Source organism: Orcinus orca, chromosome 9 (genome assembly GCF_937001465.1).
Source record: "Orcinus orca chromosome 9, mOrcOrc1.1, whole genome shotgun sequence".
Classification (NCBI taxonomy): Eukaryota; Metazoa; Chordata; class Mammalia; order Artiodactyla; family Delphinidae; genus Orcinus; species Orcinus orca.
The window spans coordinates 14787974-14814650 of NC_064567.1; the positions used below are offsets into that span (position 1 = coordinate 14787974).

The 26677-nt window shown below is 45.0% G+C and overlaps 2 protein-coding genes across 2 annotated transcripts in view; both read left to right on the forward strand.

Annotated features, from left to right (window-relative positions):
- Window positions 1–11352, forward strand: part of ATP6V0A4 (ATPase H+ transporting V0 subunit a4) — a 45963-nt gene extending 34611 nt beyond the window's left edge. Inside the window, exons 15-18 of the mRNA XM_033432376.2 lie at window positions 2928–3056; window positions 6908–7025; window positions 8599–8770; window positions 10611–11352. Coding sequence (XP_033288267.2) covers window positions 2928–3056; window positions 6908–7025; window positions 8599–8770; window positions 10611–10704 — 513 coding nt within the window. The 3' untranslated portion in view covers window positions 10705–11352. The remainder of the gene's footprint in view (window positions 1–2927; window positions 3057–6907; window positions 7026–8598; window positions 8771–10610) is intronic.
- An 8714-nt stretch (window positions 11353–20066) lies between these two features.
- Window positions 20067–26677, forward strand: part of SVOPL (SVOP like) — a 61128-nt gene continuing 54517 nt past the window's right edge. The window contains 3 exon segments of the mRNA XM_033432263.2: window positions 20067–20148; window positions 20322–20416; window positions 21929–22027. Of these exon segments, the coding sequence (XP_033288154.1) occupies window positions 20067–20148; window positions 20322–20416; window positions 21929–22027 (276 nt within the window).

Consider the following 26677-nt stretch of genomic DNA (forward strand, 5'->3'; position numbering starts at 1 on the left):
CTTAGGCTGCGGATTACATGGTCCTTTTTCATGTTAGAAACATTTCCTTCCACCTCCATCCAAGAGATGATTCCATAATGGAATTATCTGGCCTCCTCTCAAGTCCCCCTGTGAAGCCTTAAAGAGGCCCAGTACATAGAGATGATAAACAGACTTGTTCTGATGGGCCTTGGGGGAAATGAGCAGAGGTCCCGTCTCCTCAGGCTCCTCTGTAACCCTGTAGCCCTGGGTCCCTGCAGGACATGGTTTGGAAACCCCTTCACTGGAGGGCCACCTGTGATGTGGCCCTTTTGGCACGCACCCTGCAGGCAGCCAGTGAGCGCACACCTCCTCCCCAGAACTGCTCATGCCAGCCCCCTGGACCGCCTGGACCACCCACATTCCGCTTCCTCTTCTGACTTGCTGCCGTGGACCCAGGTCTCCTATCACTCCGTATCCCAGGTCACGGTGAAGTAACTTTGCATTTCTGTTTAAAATCGTTACATTTACATGCGTGTTTTCTATGCTAAAATTCATTGAAGTATAACCTACATACATCAAAGGGCACAAATGATAAGGGCACAGATCAGTGAAGTATCATCACACGAACACATCCGTGTGACCAGCAGTCGGATAGAGACGCAGAACACCATAGACCCTGAAGTCCCCGTGTGCTTCCTTCCGGTCACTGTCACCCAAGGTCAACCACTATCCCGACGTCTAACACCATAGGTTAGTCTTCCCTGCTCTGGAACTTTATGTAAGTGGAACCATACAGCACGCCTTCGTCTGGGTCTGGCTTCCTTCATCCAGTGTTATGTTTGAGAGATTGTGTGTGTGTGTGTGTGTGTGTGTGTGTGTGTGTGTGTGTGTGTGTGTGCGCGCGTGTGAGATAGCTATGTATTATAGTATTCCCTTGCGTGAATATACCACAATTTGGTTATCCATTCGTATATTGATAGTTATTTGGCTTTTTTCCAGTGTTGTTAGTAATTACAAATAGTGCTGCTGTGAACATCCTTGTGTCTGTCTTTGTGCACATGTGTTTTACGTGTTTTTAGACAGTTGCAAGTAACTCATTTAAAATTGATTGCTATTTTATTTCAGACGGCATCCAGCTCAAACATTGTGAGATGTTTAGTTAGGGGGATTGCAAAGTATATTTTGAACGGGAAGAAGAGTCAGTAAGATCCACAAAGTCCCAGGGTCACGCTTCTACACAGTTGTTCATGCTCATTTGAACCAATTTCAGGATATGACCAGAAAAGGCTAGCATTTAAAGATGGAAATGGAAAAACTGTCTTCTGTTTCTTCTTTGGTATTTTCTTCCTTAAGTTGATGGGGAGAGAAAATAGGATTTCAAGAAGACAAAGTAATGTTAGCTTGAGCCCCATTTCCTCACCATGGGGCAAGGAACCATGGGCCAAGGCGAAAGGCTTACCCGGAGCCCCCTCTTGGTACCCAGCACCCTGGAATTCCTGTCCAGATGGACACAAGCCCACTTCCAGGGCATAAAAAGGGCCAACCACAGCACCGGCCTGGGTACCACTGACCCTGGTGTGGCCAAGGGGCAGCAGGACTCCCAAGGAGGGAGTGTGGGTGGAACATAGACATTTGGGTGGGAGTGTCCACGCATGTGCACACGAGGCCACGGCCCTTGTGCTGTGAGATGAAATCACAGGTGAGAAGGGAAGGGTCACACGCCGGGGTACAGGGCCAGCTCTCCCATGCTGCCATGTCCTGGTGTGGGATGCTGAATTTGAACCTGGCCTTCCAAGTTCTTGTGAGAATTTATTTATCAAGACAGATGCCAGAACATATTTTATTTAGGAGTTTGTTGGCTTGATTTATAACTTTTAAATATTTAAACATATGGCATGTGGGCTTTCATTTGTACCTTTGCCCAAAGATCTGCAAATATCAGGTTCAGACCTGCTGAAGAAAGAATGGTAAAGACACTTTAATGCCTAATTTGCAATATGCCACCCATGAAATTATTCTAGGAAAAACTTTGGATGTGGGACATTAAATTTCACAGTGACTTGAAAGAAATATTTTCTTCAGACTCAAGGAGAAAACCAGGCCAAATTGAATGGTGACTACACCTAGATTTTTTTTTCCTTGAATTTTTTTCTTAGCTATTTTCATAAAGTGATGTTTTTATTTTAAAAAGTATATTTGTGTTGGAAAAGTCATTGTCTAGTCCGTTTGGGCTGCTGTAACAAAATACCACACACTGGGTGGCTAAAACAACAGAAATTTATTGCTCACAGTTCTGAAGGCTGGAAGTCCAAGATAAGGTGTCAGCATCGTCACCTTCTGGTGAGGCCCCCTTCCTGGTTCACTGCTGACATCTCTCTGTGTCCTCACCTGATGGGAGGAGCTCGGGAGCTCTCTGAAGCCTCTTTTATAAGGCACTAATCCCATTCACGAGGGCTCCACCCTCATGACCTAAGGGCCTTCCAAAGGCTCCACTTTCTAATACTTTCATCTTTGGGGGTTAGGATTTTAACATGAATTTTGTGGGGGGACACAAACATTCAGACCATAGCAGTCATTAATCTCTCCTAATTTTGCTTGTAGAAATCTGGCTGTTTGGGTCACACGACGATTGGTTTACTGTAAAGAGTGATTAATTTGGCACATTCTGGAACACAGTGGAGAAAAGCACATGCCCTGGAATTAGACTGCCTGGATTTGAATCCTGGCTCTGCCACTAACTAGCCTTACCAGCTGTGCAGTCCTGGGCTCATTTCTTAACCTTTCTGTTACTTAAGTTTACTTCTCTGTAAAATGGGGTGATAATTGTGCTTACATAAAAAGATTGAATAGAAGGTTTAGAACAGTATCTGGGACATGGCTAATATTTAATGAGAGCCTTTATTTTATATAGAAGTTTTGTCATTCGAAGGGTGAATTTGACACTGCATTTTCTTATTTGCTGAAAGCTACAGGCCTCCAGGATCCAAGAAGATGCCACCGAGGACATTGAAGGTGACAACTCCAATCCTTCCGTGAGCCCTGGTCACAGGGCTTCTGCAGGTGCCCATGGGGCTCAGGATGACCACGATGAAGAGGTATCTGGGGGAGTTCCCTGGTGGCCTAGTGGTTAGGATTTGGTGCTGTCACTCCCGTGGCCCAGGTTTGATCCCTGGTTGCGGAACTGAGATCCCACGAGCTGCATGGCCAAAAAAAAAATTGCTTATCTAAAGTAGAGGGAAGAGGTATTTGGGACTTGACACCCTATGAAGACTTCCAGTTTGTACAGATTCTAGAAGCCAGATCTAGTCAGGGATGGTGCTCACGTATTTCACAGCCAGTAGCGTGTGGGCACCAGTCAATCAGAACGGACTTAGGCAGTAGAGCTGGGAGGGTTGGGAGGACCCTGCTGGTGGCAACCCTGTCATCACTGAGTCATGGGAAGTTGGGGAGGTCCCAGGAAAGGGGGTCACTTAAGCTTACAGCTACTTACCAACCAATCAGGGAGCATGTTAAATAATTTCGCCCAGGTGCCACTCTGTCTGTGAGTATGAGGTGAATATCAGCCTCACGTTTAGTGACATAGGAGGTCCTGAATGTTACTGAGGTCTCCTTGGTCAGAACTGTGCCCTTGGGAGTCTGTAAATTTATGATGATCTTTCCCATCAGTGACCCTCACTCATGAGAGCAGAGGCCAAGTCTGGTCCCTTATATTGAAGCAAGAAGTGGGTTATGGGGCTTCCCTGGTGGCACAGTGGTTGAGAGTCCGCCTGCCAATGCAGGGGACACGGGTTCGTGCCCTGGTCCGGGAAGATCCCACATGCCGCGGAGCGGCTGGGCCCGTGAGCCATGGCCACTGAGCCTGCGCGTCCGGAGCCTGTGCTCCGCAACGGGAGAGGCCACAACAGTGAGAGGCCCGTGTACCGCAAAAAAAAAAAAAAAATAATAATAATAAAAAAAAAAAAGTGGGTTATTTATTCTCAGTCCTCCTCCCCAGCGTAAGCACCCTCAGATGCCATCGCCACCTCTGGCCTCAAACCTGGCTCAATCTCTTCTTTGTTCACTTATCTTTGTAACATTGTCTGCCTCTCAAGGGAAGTCACAAATTCATGTGTTCTTCTCTCCTCCCTCCCTGTCCCTTTCCATCCAAGGGCAGCCACTCCCCGCTCAGGAATTTACCATGTTTTCCCAGACAAGACGGCTGGCTGTTTTTATACCATGACTGAAGTCACCCACGGTCCTGAACCCCGGGCGGGGGGTTTTAACCCGAGCTCTGTTCTAATTCTGGAGTGGGAACAGGGTTCCTGAGGCCTGAGAAATGCTATAAATAACTCCGTCTGTGGTGTTAATTACTTTAAAAAAAACCAACAAGTATTCATCTGCACCAATGAATAGTCAATTAGAATGAATGAAAAATCTGGATCATGGAAAGTTTTCCCAACAAGATTCCAGGTACAGAGAGTAACCCATATTCATGGCGATGGGTATTACTAGGTCTGTCAGACCTGCTGGAATGTTTTAGAATCCAACCCACACATCTTCTGACTCATCAAGTCCCAGCCTGTCCAGTACAACCTTCCTCATCCATCCTCCTCGTGGCCTCGGTATATATCCGGTCAGTGTTCACCTGCCACCTCCTTCGTGACCCAGCTGCCTTCACTGGGGGCAGCTTCAGGCCCCATTTGACGGCTCTTCTCCCCGTACAATAATGCCTGGGTCTCCCAGCACAAGGCACATATAGGCTCGACATACAGGCTCGACTCTGCTTCCCCCTCCAGGTCCTGTCCCACTTCTGTCTGCACCCGGAGTTAGCCAAACTCCAGGTTAAGGGCCCAGCTCCAGACTGCCAAGTCTACCCAACACTTCTGACACCACCCACAAGTCTGGAGGTCCCCTCAGACTCCCTCTTGTTCAGTCATTTGTAGACAGCTCACAGAACTCAGGAGAATGCTATACTTTCAATTACAGTTTTACTTACAACAAAAGTCTACAAAATCAGAACCAGCCAGAGGAAGACACAAGTAAGCAGAATCTGACACTGGGAAGGTTCCAGATGCAAAGCTTCTGTGTTCTTAGGGATGCATGGCTCTCCCGGCATTGACATGTGGCAGTATCATCGTATTGTTAAACTCAGGAAGCTCCCGTGACCTTCTGTGTTTGATGTTTTATTGGGGTGTCATTATGTAGGTGTGATTGACCCAAGTGCAATCCAGGTGGTTGCACTCAATCTCCGGCTCTGTCCCCTCCCTGGAGATGGGTTTGGGTTGATAACGTGTGGCTGAAAGTCTCAACTCTCTAACCACGTGAAGCCAGCTCCCACAACTACCAAGTGCCCACCATAGACACCTCATTAGCAAAAGTGGTGAGGTGTGGTCCCAGGGACGGACCATGAATATCAGACGTTTCTTTCACTTGGGAAATGCCAGGCGTTTAGAGGTTGCCTCCCAGGAGCCGGGGCAAAGCCAGACCTCTCTTTGGCTGAGGTTCATTCTTCACCAGACATTCCTCTGTTACTGTGACTCTCTCTACCCACTCTCTCCACCTCTGCCCATCCCCGCCCCTTCAGTTCCTCTCTGCTGTTTTCACTGATGAATGGGAGGGGAGGCACTGATTTTGGTCTTTTCCCCATAGCATCTGACTACAACCCCCAGTGACCACAACCCCCATTTCTTCCAGGATATCCCTCCATCCTTGACGTCCTGGACCGCAGCCCTGTGACTGCTCCCAGCTCTTTGACCTTTTCATTTTGTCATCAATTTCCTTCTTTCTTATCTCTGAGTTGAGATGTTTCCTAAGTGTGGCAGCTCTTCTTCTCATGATCTTCCCCTAGTTCATTTTCTCTTAGCTCCCACTCTCACTCCTCGCACAGGTGTGGTCCCAGGTGTCCCTTTCCAGCCCAGACTTTTCCTCTGGGCCTGTTCTGCCTCTGCTGGTCTGTGCTGAGAGATTCAGCCTGTATGGCCAGCTATCACCTGCAACGCAACACGTCTGGGAATCAGCTACTCCCCTTCTCCAATGTATTCATTTCTGCCAGTGCCATTCTTTCACCCATTCGGGCTCAGGGACCTCAGAGCCCTGTATGACCCTGGCCCTGCTGGGTGAGGGACCCTTCTCTGTGTTCCCACGATACCCCTGCATTCTTGGTTATTGCAGTTCCCATGCTGATGTGTGGTAACTGTCTGTTTGCATCTTCTCCCTGCTGGGCGGTGAGCTGCTTCAGGGCAGGGATGGTGCCAGTCAGATTGTTTCCCTCATAACATCAGAGTAATGAAAGAAAAGAATGATCTATTGCTGTCTTCGCACTGTTCCTTTTCCCCTCATACCTGGATTACTAACATAATCAACAAGTTGGCTTTTTTTGCTTATGGGCTGTCCTTTCCCTGATCCATTTTTCTACCAGATTAATCTTGCCTCCAATATTTTTTTATTTTATTGAGATACTTCTACTGGTTCCTCATGACTCCAGGTGGTTTTCTCGATTGTGTCCATCCTTGCCTTTCCCACGGCTTCCACAGCTGAGTCTTTCCTCACCTCAGCAAGCTCCCAGTCGAGCCAAATGGTTTCTCTCCCAAACTTACCTTCATGATGCTCCCAACCACCTGCCTTTTCCTTACCCGGAGTCATTTTCTTTACCAGGAATGAACTGGCTTCTCTTTTTCCCTCCCTGTTCTTCACAGCTCAGCGCAAATCTCAGCTCCCCTTACCAACCAACCACTCTGCTGCTTTGAGCTCTTTTCAGCCATTTCTGGGAAATGTTACTGCACACACACCATGTCCTACTGTGGGCTGCTCATTCTGTTTCTACAAATATATTAATACCTATTTCCCCCTCATTCAACTGGAAACGTCTTAACAGCAGAGTCCAGGCCTTATTCGTCCGTTGTATCATTTGTAATACATTTGAGTAGAAAGTACTTAATGAAATAGCATTACAAATTCTCTCTTTCAGTTCAGCTTTGGAGACGTCTTTGTGCATCAGGCCATCCACACTATTGAGTACTGCCTGGGCTGCATTTCCAACACAGCCTCCTACCTCCGGCTCTGGGCCCTCAGCCTGGCGCATGCACGTGAGTGAGCGGGCCGCATGGCAGGGTCACCATCGCCTGTCCCTTTGGAAACAGATGCAATGTACTTCTAGGTGAAAGTGGCTTCTGGGTCATCTCTGGTGCGCTGACCAGAAGAATGGCTCTTCTTTCATAGTAGAAGTGACCTTTTTCAGTAGGTCTGACTTTATCTTGCTGGAATGGTTACCCTCTGTATCAGCTTCCAGTTGCTGCTGTAACAAACTACCACATATGTGGCAGCTCAGAACACTGTGAAATTGATTATCTTACTGTTCTGGAGGCCAGAAGACCTATAAACAAGGTGTTGGCAGGTCTGTTTTTTCTGGAAGCTCTTGGGGAGAATCTATTTCCTTGCCTTTCCTAGTTTCTGCAGGCCCCTTGCATCTCTTGGTATAAAGATTCAAACCCCAAGAATGACTTAAGTCTGGAATCTTGACTCATCAACTTACTTTGTAAAACCCCTCTTGATTTCTGCCTGCTTCTCTAGTCTTGTCTCTTGGTATTTCCCTCCATGCCCCACCGGCTCCCGATTACCCCCACCCACTTCCCCATTTCATGTGCAGTGGCCACAAGGAGCTGCACTGAGGCTCCCGCAGTTGCCACACTAGCTGGGCCCCTCTGTATGTTTGCCCTGCAGCTCCCTTGCCTGTAAAATTCTTCCCTTCTTTCACTCTCTCCCCACCTGATGTCTCATCCTTCCTTCAGAACTCAGCTTAGCTAGCACCTTTCCTGGGTAGTCTTCCTCCCTGGCCCCCAGTCTGGAAGGTGCCCTTCCCCTGGGTTCTGGAGGTGCCCCTATCCTAGCACCGATTGTAATTCTGTCTCATTAGCCTGTCTCCCTACTAGACTGTCATCTCCTGAAAGGCAAGGACCCTGACTTTTATCTCTGCATTCCCAGCCCTGGGCATAATGCCAAGAACGGAGAAGCCAGGCCAAAATGTGTGCTAAAGGGATAGAAAGCAAAGCAGTGAAAGTGAGCCTGATTGTTGACTTACAGCAGAAAAGCAATTGCTCAGCGTCTGTGTGGTCTTGACTGCTCTGGCTGTGTTTGTTTCCTTGCACAAACTCCTGTAATTACAGTATCTCCCTGGAAGGGGTGGGGGGTTCTCTGGTATCTCTTCTTATAAGGGCACTAATCCCATCATGAGGATCCCACCCTCATCTCCCAAGTACCATCACTTTGGAGTTAGGGCTTTAATATATGAATTTGAGGGGCTGGGGGAGAAACGAACATTCAGTGCATATCAAATCATAGTACATGTATTCTTTTGTGTTTTGCTTCTTTGGCATAAGATGATGTTACTCGGATATATTCACGTTGCTGCCAGTAGCTATGGTCTGCTCACTTTCATTGGTGAATAATATGCCCTCCTATACTTGTCCTCTTCATGGAAGCTCCTCCAAAGCTGCGTAGACAGTCTCACGCAGGTACCCTAGGGCACACATGACCGCCTTCTCCACCTGGGAGTGGAGTTGCTGGGTCGTAGGGTGTGCAGGTCCAGGATTATGGTGTAAGAATAATCTGCATTTGCCAGATAAACTGTGTGGTTGAGAATGTTTCTCTTGCATCGTGCAGAACTGTCTGAAGTGCTCTGGACCATGGTGATGAACATTGGCCTTCGCGTGCAAGGCTGGGGAGGACTCATTGGGGTCTTCATCATTTTTGCCATATTTGCTGTTCTGACGGTAGCCATCCTTCTGATCATGGAGGGCCTCTCGGCGTTCCTGCACGCCCTGCGGCTGCACTGGTAAGAACTGGTTGTAGGGTAGATGCTCTCAGTGTGCTCTAGGGAAGGAGGATGGGCTGTAGGGCCAGCCAACTGGGTTCAAATCCTGACCTGCTGTGTGACATTAGCAATTCACGAACCTTTTTGGAAGCTTAGTTTAGTCCCCTTGTTGGTATGATATTAAATGATGTAATACCTGGGAGCCTATATACATATACAGTGACTGCTCTGTAAGACATGTTAGAAATGTTCATTTGTTATTATAATTGGCTTCAACTGTTGGTAAGATGACGGATCTGAAAGGCTCACAGAGGGCAATGCTGAGCAAATCTGGGATGTCTGGCCTTTGTTGCTGAGTGCTGGAGTTATACCAACAGAACAGACAACTAAACTCTTTTTTTTTTTTCTTCTAAAATTATTTATTTATTTATTTGGCTGCATCGGGTCTTAGTTGCAGCTCGCGGGATCTTCGTTGTGGCATGCAGGCTTCTCTAGTTGTGGCGCGTGGGCTCTCTAGCTGTGGGGTGTGGGCTCAGTATTTGCAGCGCATGGGCTTAGTTGCCCTGCAGCATGTGGGATCTTAGTTGCCCGACCTGGGATCGAACCTGCGTCCCCTGCATTGGAAGGCAGATTTTTAACCACTGGACCACCAGGGAAGTCCCGCGACTAAACTCTTGGAAAGTGGAAACAGAAGGAGGGTACCCAGCAGGAGGAAGGCACTCACTGGAGGCCCTTGACATTCACAGATGTGTCCAGAGACTGTCGGCCATCACTGGGCTGACGAATATGAAAACATTTGTTTAGGCTTCTCTCTCTCCCAAGTCACGTTTCAGCCGAGGGTTTTGAGTGTGCTGTCCATACTGAAGCATCAGGGCTCCTGTGCACCCTGAACCAGACTGTCCTTAGCAACCCTGGGGCTTCCTCCCTCCCTCTGTGGCCACTGTTCATAAAGGACAGGTTTTACACTTCACCTGTTGAGAGAATCACAGGGTCCACCGCCCGAGGCTATAACATCATTTCTCCCCGTTTCATTAAAGAAATGAACTCTGCAGTATAATAAAGCGGAAATGATCATACATGATATCTGTTATGTAAGTTATAAAAATATAAGTCAAGGGCTTCCCTGGTGGCGCAGTGGTTGAGAATCTGCCTGCTAATGCAGGGGACACAGGTTCGAGCCCTGGTCTGGGAGGATCCCACATGCTGCGGAGCAAGTGGGCCTGTGAGCCACGACTACTGAGCCTGCGCGTCTGGAGCCTGTGCTCCACAACAAGAGAGGCCGCGATAGTGAGAGGCCCGCGCACCGCGATGAAGAGTGGCCCCCGCTTGCCACAACTAGAGAAAGCCCTCGCACAGAAATGAAGACCCAACACAGTAAAAATAAATAAATAAATTACTAAACTCCTACCCCCAACATCTTCTTTATATATATATATATATATATATATATATATATGTCAAGGCTCTGGTGGTTCTGCAATCACGTAAGCCCCGCAGTTTAAGGTCAGGATGGAAAGAAAAAACCTCGTACAACCTGGTGACACGCTGTCTCATCACAGCTCCTTATCCGGGACTGCCTAGCGAGGGCTTCCTGGCTGCTGGGAGCTGGGGGAGGTCATGCTCTGGTCCTTGAGGCCACTAGCAAAGGCCTGGAAGAAGTGGGGTCGGGGGAGGGAAAGGTGTAAGAGGGAGGCAAGAGAAGGATTTAAAAAAAAAGCCTCAGAGGATTCCTGTGGTGGCTGCCAGCCTGGGGCGCCTTCGTCACCTGGTGCTTGATTTTACACATGCTCAGCCTCTCCCCTCCAGCTGCCAGCCTCTCATTTATGTGTTCAAACCCCCTTCTCCTTGCCCCTAACAACAGGGTGGAGTTCCAGAACAAGTTCTACGTCGGGGCTGGTTACAAGTTTTCTCCGTTCTCCTTTAAACAAATCCTGGACGGGACAGCTGAGCAGTAGCTGCACGTCTGGCGGCTGCAGCCGCCTCTTCCATCAGTCACCTCCTACACCAGTCTCTGTGCCAATGAAAGAAGTGTTGTCTTGTCTTTAACGTCAGCCTGCATAAGGCAGTCAATGGAATGATTGTTCTCGCTAACCGGAGGGAGGAAGCCATGTATTGTATCTGTAAGCCGTGGGATTTGATATGACTTAACCATGTCGTAGAGAGACTACACAGGCAAGTCATTTCAACCTCATGCGGGGTCTTAATTGTCAAATCCTAGAATGATGGAGAAATGGGGAGAGGGGAGTGCCAAACTGAGATTTTCTTGTAATTAAACTTCTGGGTCATCCACTTTGTTATTAAGGTGTCTTTTTTCAACATTATTCTGTAAAATGGAGTATTGATAACTATAGGCCAAAGCTAAACGATAGAGTTACACAAAGTAACCCTAGGGAAAGGTTATGGTTTTTTATTCCTCATTGCCTCCTTCCTCAAATACCTTTTTTCCTTGTCGGGGGCTAAGTTTTACAGGATTAGGGACGTTCTCAAGAATTTTCACTCCAGGTGAGGAAAAACAGATAATGTTCTCTGTTCAGATGGAGGCCTGGCCCTGGCGTGGCTCGAATTGTTAAATCCTGTGGAATGAAGTGTGACAACATGATATCATCAGTGATTTTGTTTATTCTCAGTGCACATTGTGCTGGAGTTAACTGGAGAAAGAGATCTGTAGGCTTCAGCAAGTTCTGGAAAATGGCTTGCCGGGAAGGAGACTGCCACACAGTCTACCCTGATGCTCTCTGGGTCAGCCGGCCCCAGAGTCACTTCTTACGCATCTTCACTGGCAAACTTCCAAGATCCAGGTGTAGAAGAAGTTGTGTTCCGTCGACTAGTCTGAACAGCCTGTATTCAGGTTAATTACCATCTTTATGGTAACTCTTCAGGTAGAATTAAGTGTCATTAACATTGGTGTAGTGCTTTACAGTTTACAAAGCAGTTTCACGTAGTATCTAGCTTGTAATCAGTTTCCGGAAGATCTGACCAAATGCAAAATCGCCTTTTGGACAGATCTCTATTTTTTTTAAGCTCCCACCTGCCCCTCCGTGTAGCGGGGTTGACGATTGTTCATGTTCAGGTGTCGTTGTTCAAGCCCAAGGAAACGTCCGTGTCACCTTCCACGTTGGTGTCCTGACTTGTGCAGCACAATTTAAGGCACAACCAGGTGCTCAGCAAGTATTCATTTAATGATCAAAACAGGTTGAGCTCAAGAACGATATAGTTGGGGTCAGAAGACTCCGTATCTAAGAGTTCCAACTTCGATACTTTATCATGTGTGCCCTTGGGCAGGAACTGGAGTGTTCCACATATTGCTGGGGGTCGAAGAGCACCAAGCATGGATGAGGTACTCAGCCAATGGCATTGATCAAAGAAAAGGACAGACTAAAGTAGTACGTAAACGGTTCTTGTAAGTCCATAAATCCCTGTGCTGCCAAGGTCACCAGAGCGTTTCAAGGTTCTCTCAGCTCATCACTGCCCTTCTCAACGGCTATCTAAAAATACGCTATGCCTACATGGATCACAGCCTTTTGCCGTTTAATTCTAAACAGTGATGGCTGTGAGAAAAGGCATGAAAAAACAAAGCTGCCCTCTGCCCCTTGCTTGCTGAGACCCCCGTTCTTTCAGAAATCCCCGACCTTCTTGAGAACGACATAGTAGTTTCCTCCAAGGATTGGCAGCCTCTTTCTGTCTCAATGAGAGATGTCATCTCCCCTTTAAAAAGGGATTGGGTGAAGGGCTGCTGAGAAGAGGGTGTGACCGGCATGTCACTCAGTCGCCCAGGATGCACGATTGTTCCTTAAAGAATCCTGTTCACAGAACTAAGCTGAAAGGGGAGGAGAAGACCTGCGAGCCAGGCTTCTTGGGAAGGGAAGTCCAGAAGCCCCCAGGAGGCCATCAGTGGCCCAACTTCTGTGTAAGACTCAGCTGCAGTAAGGAAGAGCAGAAGAGCCCAAAACTGGAAAGCTTCCCAGGAAATACAGAGAGGTAAGAAACTCCGACAGGCAACATAGATCTGGATTTGCTTTTTCTGGTCTGGGAGCCAAGGGGATTTGACCATTAGTACTTGTCTGAATACAGATGGAGTATCAAAATTTCTCTCTTCTTACTGATGATATTGCAAAACAAATTACATCACACACACACACACACAAGTTCAGTTTTAAAAAGCTCTACATGGCCTAATTATTTTTGGCTCAAAAATTAAGTGTAGCAAAATGCAGTAGAATAAAATGTCCATCAGTTCCTTAGAAATTGTTTGAATGAAGCCTGAACTCCATCTGAGCCCTTGAGTTTCACAGTAAATCCCCAATATGTCAGTTCTTTGAAGGCAGGCAATGGTTACTTTCCTATTGTAGGTTTTCAGGAATGATAGTGAGGGATGTGGAGCGTTCTTCCCCATGTTAGTCCCTATTTTCTTGAATTGGTCTGACTGGTTATCTATCTGTCCATCCCTCCATGCATTTATCCATCATCCATCTTCCTAGGCTAGAAGGGATTTAGAATGACTTAGGGAGCCAAAGAATAGAAGATGCCAACTCAGCTTTTCCAACATTCTTTTTCAGCGTTGAGATTACAAGCTCTATCTCTCAGTAACTTTCCTCATATTCATCTCCGAAATATTTTGTCCTCTTTATAAAAACTTTTTAAATGAAACTTTTGGCTGGAACTCAAGAAAATGTAGTAAGAGAATACTTTCCATATCTGTTAACTTTGAGTTAGTATTCGCGTGTCCTCTTAATGACATGGAATGAAAGCCCCTTTATTTTTTTTACTTCTTTATTTTTAATTAATTAATTTTTGGCTGTGTTGGGTCTTCGTTGCTGCCCGCGGGCTCTCTCTAGTTGCGGCGAGCGGGAGCTATTCTTCGTTGCGGTGTGTGGGCTTCTCGTTGTGGTGGCTTCTCTTGTTGCAGAGCATGGGCTCTAGGAGTGTGGGCTTCAGTAGCTGTGGCATGTGGGCTCAGTAGCTGTGGCACGTGGGCTCAGTAGTTGTGGCACGTGGGCTCAGTAGTTGTGGTGTGTGGGCTCAGCAGTTGTGGCCCGTGGGCTCAGTAGTTGTGGCACATGGGCTTAGTTGCTCCGTGGCATGTGGGATCCCCCCGGACCAGGGCTCGAACCCATGTCCCCGGCATTGGCAGGCAGATTCTTAGCCTCTGCGCCACCAGGGAAGCCCTGTAAGCCTCTTTATAATTCACAGATGTGAATAACAAAATCCTGATAATACCCTATCAACAACCCTGCACCCCTACAACCAACATGCCCCCACCAAGAAATCCTGTGGTTGAAGGCCCCATATAACCTACTAGGGCAGGAATGAGAACTTTCTCTGTTGCGGGTAGTTTATATGTTTGTTTTTTCCATCCCTTGGCAACCTCCCCTGACACTGGGAATGCATCTGAGCCTTGACCATCTTCAAGGAAGGGCTGGGCATTAGAAAGACTGATGTTACAGTTGGCGAAACTGAGCGTGTTTGCTCCTCTGAGTGGAGTCTGGGTCACACGTGACTGCCAGCTTTTTTGTCTACCCTCACCGCACCCCTGCACCAACCAGGCCATTCCATGTTCAGAAGGTTTTTCTTTCTGTAAAATACGCTGGTTTTACAATTGAAAGCAATGTAGAACAAGCGCGTTCTTAGTGAAAATTACCCCTTTTGTTGCGCTCTTCATAAGTATAAGGTGACTGGGTTGGGTGATATCACTGTTACATATCTGATTAGAGAGGTTATTTTTGGTCTTATGTTCCAATAGGCGTATGGCACGTGTGAGGGCTTCCTAACACCACTTAAGATGACCCTTGAAATTTAATCAATCTATTTTAGAAAACAAGCAAGTTTTTTTCCCCCAATTTGGGTGGTTTCTAATTTGAGTCCAAGGTGTTTTCATGTTGGCCAAATATTAGCAATAATTGCATTTGGAGAGATATACATTTGATAACACTGTAGATGCTTAGAAACTTACCCTGAGTGTATTTGATTTGTGATTATGGTGAAATTTTAGAAATTTAGTTGATACCTTTATTCAGAGATGAGAAACAGTGCCACCATGAGCGCTTATCTTGCAGTGAGCACTGTGCCGTATTATACAAGCATTATCTCATTTAATCCTCATAACACACTTAAAAGAAGGAAGTTTATCAGTTAAAAATCACACATACCTGGCTAGTCCGAGCGTAGTGGTGTTTACAGTCGATCACAGACAGTTACAGATTTCTTTGTTCCTTCTCTACTCCCACTGCTTCGCTTGAGTAGCCTAAAGAAAGCACACGCACACACACACGAAGAGAGAGAGCTTTATTTTTTCCCCGTGGAAAATATGTCTGGAAGTGAACCATTCAAGGCTGCAGGAGAGCTCCAAATCCTCCTTGTCCTTCAGGTCTCAGTTTTTCAGGACTCGCCTCCCTGGGTCCCAGGACTCGGCAAAGCAGGGCCTCCCTTACGTTGCCAGAGCAACCTCTGCTACCCTTGGGACCATGTGGTTCCCACCTGAATACTTGCCTTTATCCCCCATTAGATTGTGAGTGCTTTGGGGGCAGGAACACTTTTCATGATATCTTATTGTCTGATACATAGTAATGTTCCATAAATATTTGTTGAAAGACAAAACACAGTTTCAGACATCTCTCCTGAAGTTTCTATGCAGGTGTGTATTTAAATGAGATTTTATGAATCGGGATCATTGTATACATACATTAGGTACATACACATTGGAAAATGCTTTTCAGCGCCAAATAGCCTTTCACCTACGAGCTTTTAAATGACATTCTGTTACAGGAGTGTATTATCATTTGTTTGGTCACGTCTTTACTGGTCGGCATTTAAGTGATACCCAATTCTTTCATCGCTGTTGTCAAAAGAACAGTGTGTTGAGCTTTCATGCACCTTTATCTTCATTCACCTCTTTGATTACCTCACTAGAATGAATCCTAGGAGTGAAATCGCTTAGTCAACATTCTTTCATCTTTGCCTAACTGCTTTCTGGAAAAGTTGTAGCCATGTACCCTCCCGCCAATATCAGTGCCTGTTTCCCTTACATTGGGCACAACTGATCTTTAAGGTTTTTGCAAATCCAATAGAGGAAAATAACCCACTTTAATTTGAAGGCAGAGTTCTCTTCATATTATGGAAACCAAGTAATATCAGTCTCTTCAATCAAGAAACATGCAATCGCAAATGTGAGCCTTCCTTCCTGCCATCAGCTTGTTTCTTTTCCTTTTTTTCGGCCGTGCCACCTGGCTCATGGGACTTTAGTTCCCCGACCAGGGATTGAACCCTGGCGCTTGGCAGTGAGAGCGGGAGTCCCCACCATTGGACCGCCAGGGAATTCCCTCAGCTTTAATTGAAGAGAAACTGAAGCAATTATCTTGGACCTAACACCTTTCTCTCCAGGAACTCTGTGATGAATCACTTCTCTTTGCTGATAAGAGAAGGAAAGTATGTAGGGCATTTATGACCCATGGAGCTACCTAATCAGTTAAAACACACACATCAAATTAAAACTTAATAGTAAGTGGCAGATTTCCTGGGTTTCTTTTCTTGCCACTCAATACTTTAGCAAGCAGACTTGCTGGAGATTGTGTTATTACTCTCTAAAACGTAAGCCTTCATGATTGTTAAAATTGTAAAACATGTTTAGACTGCTATGAGAAGTCATAAAACTTGACTGGTAGAAGAGATTAAGTGTTGATTGAATATTTAATTTACTGTTAAGCATTTTAGTTGTAACTGAACTTAAGATGAACTTACTGGGATTTTAAAAAATTATTTGCCTACCAAACTAAATTCTTTTATTCTCTAACACTAAAAATGGCCAGAATCACTTTTGGTTTTTAAGTCGGCTACTGCGATTGGCATGGCTATTCTTCAGGAAAAAAATGGATATAATTTATATACAATAAGATTCACCATTTTAGAGTGTCTAATTCAGTGATTTTTAGTATAGTCACAAGGTTGTGCAACCATCACCACCATCTAATTCTTACTGAATGACCTCATTTGCATATTTTGATTAAGTTAGTAGTTTATCATCTCGAAACATGATAGTCATAGCCAATTTTTAATGTGTACTGAAGTCCTTTTTATAATCAAATTAAGCTGATTTTTCTCATAACTACTTTATTTTAAAAGTTACCAGATAAAGAACACCCCTCGAAAGGGTATTTGGACAACTTCTGGAAAGGGAGCAGTAGGAGTTTCCAGAACAGTGTATCTTTGTGAATTTCAGCCTCTCAGATGGGCTGAGAGACCAATCATTTTTACTTTTTCCACCCTGTGAAAATAACAGCTTTTTGTACTTTTCATGGTCTCCCTTGGTAGAGAGGATTTCATGAACTCATTTCTGAGCGTTATTGATTGCTCTCCCATCTGGGAATATTTGTGTCTCTGTGACAGTGTTTTAAGAAAACAAATAATATCTACTTATACTTACAGTATAGTTGCTTTTATGTGTATCTTTTTTGTCCCCAGCTAGATTAAAAACTTCTTAGGGAAGGGAACACTGTCAGACCCTCCTACAAAGTCTCCACAGGAGCCCACACAACAAGATACAGAGCTCGCACTTGGCAAACACTGATGACCTTGACGTGCTTCTCTACAGCAGCTCTGCAGCTATTTCTCTGTTCTGGGGAAAGGGGATCTTTGAGTTCTGATTCTGCTGCTTCTTAGTGGTCTGACATTGGAAAAGTTACTTAAGAATCTCAGAACCTCATTTTCTGAACTATCTATTTTGAAAAATATTACACATCTTCAAAAGCAGAGGATGGTCAAATAAACCCCAGTGTACCTGAAACAGGAGGGAAGGAGGCAGGGCACAACCTTTGAAAGAATGACATAGCCCGAGGACATAAACTGATTAGACATAAACTGATTAGAACCAAATGGGTCCAAGATGGCAGACAAGTCGACTGCACTAGACCTTGAGCCTCAGTACACACTCACATCAGCAAGCTAAATGACACACCCACAGAAGCCATGACAGTTCCAAGACCCACTGTAAGGATCAAGAAGTGGGTGGTGGCCCAGTTCCTGGAAATCCCCGCCCCTTTCTACAATAGCTGGAATACTCCTCCCACTCATTAGCCTAGGAAATTACCCACCCCTATAAAAACTGACAACCCCATACCCTGGTGCCTTTCTCACCTTCTGAGATGGCTCACACTCTGTCTGTGGAGTGTGTTTCTCTCTAAATAAATCCACTTCTTACCTATCACTTTGTCTCTCACTGAATTCTTTCTGCAATGAGACATCAAGAACCTGAGCTTCATTAAGTCCTGAAACCAGGTGTGTGATCTCAGTTGGAAGACTGTGGGTTCTGGCCGGGTTCGAGCCCCAGCTGCATGGGTTCAAGTCCCAGTCTGAGGTGCACGGTTTCATACCCACTATCCCCTTCAATAATTTTCACCATATGGCCATTCTTTTTTCATCTATACACCCATCTCCTTCTTCTGCACTCTATTCCCAACCCACCACTGAATTATTTTAAAACAAATCCCAGACGTCAAATTTCATCTAAATATTTCAGCATGTATCTCTAAAATGTAAGGATTTTTTTCTACTGTGACCATAATATCATTGGCACACCTAATGATGTCATCAGTAATTCCTTAATATCATCAGACTTTCAAACTTGCTTGCAGTTCCCTGATGTTCTATCATCTCTTTTTCATCTCATTTGCTTTCTTCTTGTTGTTTTACAATTGGTTTGTTTGAATGAGGCTCCAGACAGATTAACTCATTTATTTGGCTGGTGCGTCTCCTTTCTGTTAGTCTATAGGTTCTCCTTTCCTCTTTTTTTCTTGCCATTTATTTATTGAAGAAGTTGGGTCATTAACCTGTAGAACTTCTAGCATGCTGGGTTTTTCGTATTGCATCCACATGGTATAGTTTGACACGTTTCTTCATCCCCTGTGTAAACTGGTAGTTAGAGCTAGGGGCTTGTTCAGATTCATGTTCAATTTCTCTTGATGAGACCAGGGCACTGGTGATGTTGTGTATTTCCTTCCTCGTGCCTCTCATCGGGAACAACATCACATCTGATCATCTCTTTCCGTGGCATGAGGAGCCATTGTTGGGTTCAGGGGTTATAAGTCTTATCCATCTGCCTAAAATTCTCTCTCAGCCTTTCACCTAGTAGTTTATCAGCCGTTGATGGTCGTTGCCTGGATCCGTTATTTCTTTAGGAGTTGTACAATCACAATTTAATTCTATCCTTCTTTAGGATGTTTTCGCTGAAATTAAAAAATACTTTTCTTGCACCAACTGTTTGGTTACCCTGAAATACAGACAATCTGTACAAGAAAGGCAAGATATTTACTAGTTTTCAGAATAATGAGTTGGTTTCTTAGTATTCTCCAAAGGGGATCAGTGAGATTATCATATTAGTAATCCTAAAATTTTGGTATCTTTGATGGGCTTCAGTTCTTTGCAACCGTTCTTCTTTGTGTGTGTATGTGTGTGTGTGTGTGTGTGTGTGTGTGTGTGTGTATGATACATAATGAACTCATATTGATATTTGCAATTCAAAATTAGGATATAAAGTCTTTATATAACTTCTTTGATTTTTGTATCTTCTTACACTGAAAATCTTGGTTCCTAGTAATAGTAACATAATTTCTTTATCCTATAATATGTACTAGTATCAAAATAATGATACCAACATTATTACTAACAGTATGATTACTGAGAACAGGTTAAGATAGCTGTTTATCCCACTAGGGTTGTAAGAGTTAAATTACTATGTTAAAGCCATTTGAAAAAAATTTTCACTAATTTCAGCTTTCCTTGTTTTATTTTTCTTTTGATTTTTAGAGTTAAGATTTTTTTAGGATTAAATACCCAAAAAGGGGTGGGGGGGGAGATAAAAAGAAGTGCTCCATGGGTTTCTGTCAGAATTAAATGAAAATAAGGTGAGAAAGCACGCTATAACATATGATTACACTGTAAACCGTAGGATCTATGAAGATGTAAAGCATTGGCTATTGTGATTAGTTTTCTGTAGCAAAGCCTACCTTCATTCCCAGTCAGAGGACCCTATTGGTTAAACTGTCAAGAGCTCACCTGGCCCCCCTCTCCAGGTTGATTACTAGGCACCAGGGCCCAATTCTCTCGTTTGGCCATTCAATCTCTCCATGATTTAACTTGTCCGTGTTTCAGGTTTTTCCTTGTAAAATAGTGATAAATTATAATACCTACTTCACTGATTTTCTATGAAGATTAAAGGAGAATATACACTAGATTTTATTTCTTTCCTTCTTCCTTCCCCTGTTTCCGGCATTTTCCCTCCCCTGTTTCCTGCAGGGAAGCCGTGTGGGGAATTTGAACCATTTATAAGATGGCAGCCAAGTGGACAGAGCCGGTCACCATCATTAGCCTTCGGGAGTTGAACCTGGGGACCCCAGAGCCACAGCCAAAAGGTAAGGGGATCATAGAAATCTCTGGTCCTCAAGTTACCGTTTAATTCCCCCTCTTCCCTGTATTTAGTATTTTGATAATAACAAATTGGTTTTCCAACATCCTCTGGGGTGAGTGATGATCTGCATACATTCCCTTCCCACAGAGGCTGTTGCTTTCTTTGCCTTTCCTTGTTAGTCAAAGACATTCACCGTGGAGGACGCCGTGGAGACCATTGGATTCAGACGTTTCCACATTGCCCTCTTTCTGATCATGGGCAGCATGGGGTGAGTGCTTGGAGATCCTCTGAGTCTCCCAAGCTAATTCATCGTCGGACGTGTAGAGTCTTCCACTTCCCTCCAGCTCGGGGTTGTCCGCTCAGGGAGGGATGTGAGAGGGAGCGGGAACCCTGTGGGGTAGATAATTCCCAAATACTTTTCTTCCACCTTTGGCAGTTGTTTGGTTATGAGCAAATGAATATCTGTGTTCTATCTTCTGGGAATTCAATACCCTTTTTTTTTTTTTTTTTTTGCTAGCTATAGAACTTTTATTTCTCCTGTAGTTTCTGTTGGGTCTGACATTTAATCTTTTTTTTTTTTTTTTAATGGACGTGTAGTTGATTTACAATGTTGTATAAGTTTCAGGTATACAACAAAGTGATTCGATTTTATATATATTATGTATACATATGTGTGTGTGTGTATATATATATATATATATATATATGAATATATATACACTTTTTCAGATTCTTTTCCATTATACGTTATTACAAGATATTGAATGTAGTTCCCTGTGCTAACAGTGGGTCCTTGTTGTTTATCTATCTATTTATTATTTGGTTTAGTTTATTAATTTTGGGCTGTGTTGGGTCTTCATTACTGTGCGCAAGCTTTCTCTAGTTGCAGTGAGTGGGGGCTACTCTTTGTTGTGGTACACGGGCTTCTTATCGCGGTGACTTCTCTTGTTGTGGAGCACGGGCTCTAGGTGCATGGGCTCAGTAGTTGTGGCTCGCGGGCTCTAGAGCACATGCTCAGTAGTTGTGGCGCACAGGCTTAGTTGCTCCGTGGCATGTGGGATCTTCCTGGACCAGGGCTCGAACCCATGTCCCCTGCATTGGGAGGTGGATTCTTAACCACTGCGCCACCAGGGAAGCCCTGTTTATCTATTTTATATATAGTATTGTGTATCTGTTAATCCCAAACTCCTAATTTATCCCTCCACACTCCTACCCAGGGTAGCACTAATTTTAGCACTAATTTTGCTCTGTAGTCATTCTTTCCTGATGATGAACTCATACTGTTTTGTACTCGTTGCTTTTTTGCTAGCTTTCATGAATCTTGCCTCTCCATCCCAGCTTCTTGAAATCAGGGACTATTTCAAAGATCCATTTGCAAGGGATATGCCCTAAGATCTTGATGATGATGAGTATAAAACAGCAATGCTGGGTTGACGTGGATGCTGGTGGCTAGCTAGGGTCACCTGCCAGCTACGTGGCTCCCACACACCTTCATAGTGTTAAATGCAAAAACATAGATCAGCAACGTCACAAGGGAATACGTGTCATAAATCTTGAGGGATACTCTCAAATTGTTCAAACCATAAATATTACATCCATGAAAGCCAAAGTTCTTCTGTACTTCTTTATCCAACTAGCAGTGCTAAATCGGTACATAATAGGTCCTCCCTATGTGGGGTAGGGGAAGGAGGAGTTTAGGACTAGAAGGATGATGGACAGACAGATGTGGGAAGAAGTGATGACAAGCTAGCACTTTGACATGGTGTTTTCCCTCCTTCTTTAAGGTTGCTGAGGCCACGGAGATCACGTTAATAGCGGTTGTGTCTCCTGTCATCCGCTGTGAATGGCAGCTGGAGAATTGGCAGGGGGCGTTAGTGACCACGGTAAGTGACTGCTTCCTGTGCTGAGAATAAACCAGCTGAGGACCCAGGGCTTCTGCTTCCTTTCCGATCCCACTGGGCCGAGAGCCACAGGATCCGTCTCCACTTGGTGTGGTGGCTTCCCAAACTCATGCGTTTGCAGGCCCAAACTAGCATTTGAGGCCTTTCTCCTGTTTTTCTTTTCCTCTAGGGAGCATAACCTTGAACTGCTCATTTTCCAGACCCTGGCAAGAGCCCGGAAGAGACAGATGCAAATCAGAGAAAGTGAGCCGTAGCCATGGGTTAGTTACGGTTCAAGTCAGAACACTAAGAGCCTACTCAGGCCATAGTGACCTAACCAGTCACCAACTTACTCTCAATGAATTGTGTGTGTTATGCATTAAATTTTTCTCAGAGACCATCATGAATAGCTTTATGAATTGGACACTAAGTTTTGCTATGAAATGGATTTAAGGATGTTACTCTTCATTCTTTCAAGTGGTATTTATTAAGCACCAAGTAATTGCCAGCAGACTGTGTGTGTCTGTGTGTGTGTGTGTACGTGTGTGTGTGTGTGCGTGTGTGTGTGTGTGCGCGTGCATTCATTTACTTGAGTATTGAAGCTGGTTTTCATGAAGGTGAGACTTAATAGAGAGAAATCCCATGAGCCAGACGCCAACTCCTCGCTGAAGGAGGGGAACGTCTGGGAGGTAGGTAGTTGGTGATGGGTAGAGGATGACAGTCAGATGGCAGAGGCCTTGAAGGAGGGTAAGGCTGCAAGAGACTAAGACCTCCTTCGCCCCCAACCCCTGGGGGGCTACAGAAGGCTGTGGGGTAAGGGGGGCCCCTACCCTCTCACTTACTGCCTTAACCAAATTTTACCTGGGAATTCTCACCTGTGTTGGGTACTAGGAAAAATTCCCCCTCACCTGAGGAACTGATCTCTGTTCTCCTCCCAGATAATGTATATTATACGCCCAGTTGTGTTTATTTCTGTGTCCTGGAGGCCAGGAAATTTGGAGCCCAATTTTATGCCTAATCGTGGCAGCAAATCTGCCATTATTCTTTTTCGGGCCTCTCGCTGCCGCGGCCTCTCCCGCTGCGGAGCACAGGCTCTGGACGCGCAGGCCCAGCGCCCATGGCTCACGGGCCCAGCCGCTCCGCAGCACGCGGGATCCTCCCGGACTGGCGCATGAACCCGCGTCCACTGCATCGGCAGGCGGACTCTCAACCACTGCACCACCAGGGAAGCCCTGCCTTTATTCTTTTAGCTCTGTTTCCTTCTTTAAAATTGCACTTGTTCCATTTTTAAGTTTTCCTAATACTTTTAGAAGAGAGAGAGGGTATAAATAAAAATAACTAAAGACCTTATTAGGGCTTGTACCAATAGTTAAGTGACTCATTGTGTTTTGTTTTCTTTACGTATAAAATATGTACAGTTTAGAGCTTCCCTGGTGGCGCAGTGGTTGAGAGTCCGCCTGCTGATGCAGGGGACACGGGTTCGTGCCCCGGTCTGGGAGGATCCCACATGCCGCGGAGCGGCTGGGCCCGTGAGCCATGGCCGCTGAGCCTACACATCCAGAGCCTGTGCTCCGCAACGGGAGAGGCCACAGCAGTGAGAGGCCCGCGTACCGCAAAAAAAAAAAAAAAAAGTACAGTTTTGAAAGCATGCCTTGTCCATCCTTGTAGCTTTAGGGTCACTGCTGTAACGTTTTGTGTAGTTATCAGCGTACCACAGCTGGTTTGTAGGTCTGCACGTCTTCATTCCTGAGAATGTTGGTGGTCCAGGTGTGGTGTTTGCATCTGTAACTGTCATGAAACTATACTTTATGGTACCATTTCTATATTTACAGCTCACATCTCGTTGGTTGCTTTTATGTTGTTCCTACTGGTGCCTAAAGAGGCTCGTCGATGTCAGCAGTAACCTGGCTTCCCTTGTTAGGTGGGTCACAGCTCGCAAGTCTTTTCTCTAGGTAATTCATCTCACCCAAGATGTGACTGCTCCCTGCTCCAAGTTCCTTGCCTCCTCCTGTCATTTAGTCTCTGTCATCCTGGCTATGAGTCCCATCTGTCCCCTGGGCTCACTGACCACAACTTACCAACAGGAGGGCCTCAGACTGGTTTAGCAAAGAGGCAGCGTTTTCACCATCTCCCAGGCTTCCCATCCTCCAACTTCAACTCCACTTTCTGGACGGTCTGGCCATGAAGACTTAAGGCCTTAAGGATTGTGAGTGAATTATGTCCCTCACATTTTTTGTGAATAAGAGAGTTAGTGCTGGAGAAACAAAACTGTAGAGAGGAGCAGGCCCTCCAAGGTGGGGGAGGGGGAGGGGAGAGAGAGAGAGAGAGAGAGAGAGAGAGAGAGATTAATCCCCGTCTCTATGTGGTCCCCAGGATTAGAGTTCACAAGCTTTGGGGTTCACATAGGTTGGAGTTAAGGTTTATTCTCTAGACGGGCTTAATAGTAAAGAACTCAGCCTTAGGAAAGTCACTTTTTTACACTGAATGGAAAGAAAGCAAGGAGTAAAAATCTGTCACTTATGCGGGAGAACAGAGTAAAATCTGAATTTAATTTTAGTTGACTCTTTACTTTTTTTTGTTGTTGCTGTTAAAGATTTTTTTTTTGATGTGGACCATTTTTAAGGTCTTTATTGAATTTGTTACAATATTGCTTCTGTTTTATGTTTTGGTTTTTTGGCCACGAGGCACGTGGGATCTTAGCTCCCCGACCAGGGATCAAACACGCACCCCCTGCATTAGAAGGCAAAGTCTTAACCACTGGACCGCCAGGGAAGTCCCTGTTTCCTTTACTTTTATTAATCAGCTCATTCACTTTAATACAGTGTTATTAACACAGCATCTCAATAAAGTTTTTTTTTTTTTTTTGCGGTACGCGGGCCTCTCACTGTCGTGGCCTCTCCCGTTGCGGAGCACAGGCTCTGGACGCGCAGGCTCGGAGGCCATGGCTCACGGGCCCAGCCGCTCCGTGGTATGTGGGATCTTCCCGGACCGGGGCTCGAACCCATGTCCCCTGCATCGGCAGGTGGACTCTCAACCACTGTGCCACCAGGGAAGCCCTCAATAAAGTATTTTAAGTCCTAAGAACTAATTTCCTCCCTGCCACAGGCAGTTTGTCTATCATTTCTTATTATTCAAGTTGATTAAAAAAAAAAAAAGTTCACCTTTCCCTTCTTGGAGGGAGTTTGATAATTGCAGGTTCCACAATAGAAACTGCTTATATCAGGAGACCCAAAGTTTGGAGATTCACCAACTGATATGACTTCTCAAAAAAATGGTGTGGCTGACATAAGGTTAAGATTAAAAATATATATATTTGACAAGGAAGGCCATCAGAAGAAGAGGAAAAGGGAGCAGAACATGTGACCCCCAAATATGCCCCTTTGGCATGTGAATTATTTTGAGCTGAAGGCAATCAAGACCCAGCCGACTCAAGAAAAACTTTTACATTTCCCTTAACTACCTAAAAGAATTTAGATGGGGGGCCTGGCTCAGAGACAGAGAGTTATTGCCAGAGATGACTTTCATCTGAATGACCTATCTGTGTGGCAGGGCAAACATCTAATTACCAAACATCTGCTCTTTTTATTGTCCTGTGAATTACCACCCCCCCCCCCCACCTTTGAAGCCCCAGGTCCCCTCCCATTCCTCAGCTCAAGGTGGCACATAAGCCTCTACTGTCCAACTTGCCCTTCGGTCTTATATTTTTATGGGACTCCTGTACATACAAACTTAAACTTGCTTTTCTCCTGTCAATCTGTCATAAATCAATTTAATTATTAGACCAGCCAAAGAATGTAGAAGGGTAGGAGGAAAATTTTAACCTCCAACCAAGAGAAAGAGGCAGGAAATCTTGCCATCAACTACCGTCATCTTTCAAAAAATAAAAATAAAAATAAATAATAAGGGCATGTTAATACCAACAATCAGAAAGAAAATTCTTCCAGAATAAAAAGCACCCTTCGTAATGAATAAATTTGGATTTATGCAAAATGTGTCCCATTGTCCTTATTTTTATCATTTTGCTGAGGACTGACTGGATTTCATTACGGTGCGGCATCTATCCCAGGCTGGGCATTGAAAATATTGGCTTTTCCTTCCTTCAACTCTGTCCTAGAGAGAACAGTGCACAGAGGAAACGTATGGCTTTTGTTGTTCGAGTATAAATGTGATTTATTTTTTATAGTTCCCTGTAGAAGAAATGCTTTTGAGTCTTCCTCATGAAGAGCCAGGGCGAAAAAGAAAAAGCAAAGCAGGCAGCAGAGAGAAAGAGCTTTTTCACTGAAAAAGTGTTGGCAATGCCAGCTAACACCTTTCCTTTGATTACCCTGGAAGCAGTCAGTCAGGGATCTTACTAGAAAGGAGAGTTAAGTACAGCTTGGAACTGCTGGAGGCAGAAAAATAAGTCACCTAAAGGCTTACACATAAGAGTACAGCTCAGGCCGAGTTACATCGCTGGTATCACACCCAAGTTCTTGAATTTTATCAAGGAAAAGCTATTGTGAGAATAAGTAAGGAAAAAAAGTAGGTTTATATTAGTGATGAAGAATGTTTCTAAATGGATGACTGGTTTTGGTGTTTGTTGAAAGTTAGGTTTCCCTGTAATAACCTGAAGGAAGACTGCTTCTAGATGTCTCAACATGAATAAGACAGAGC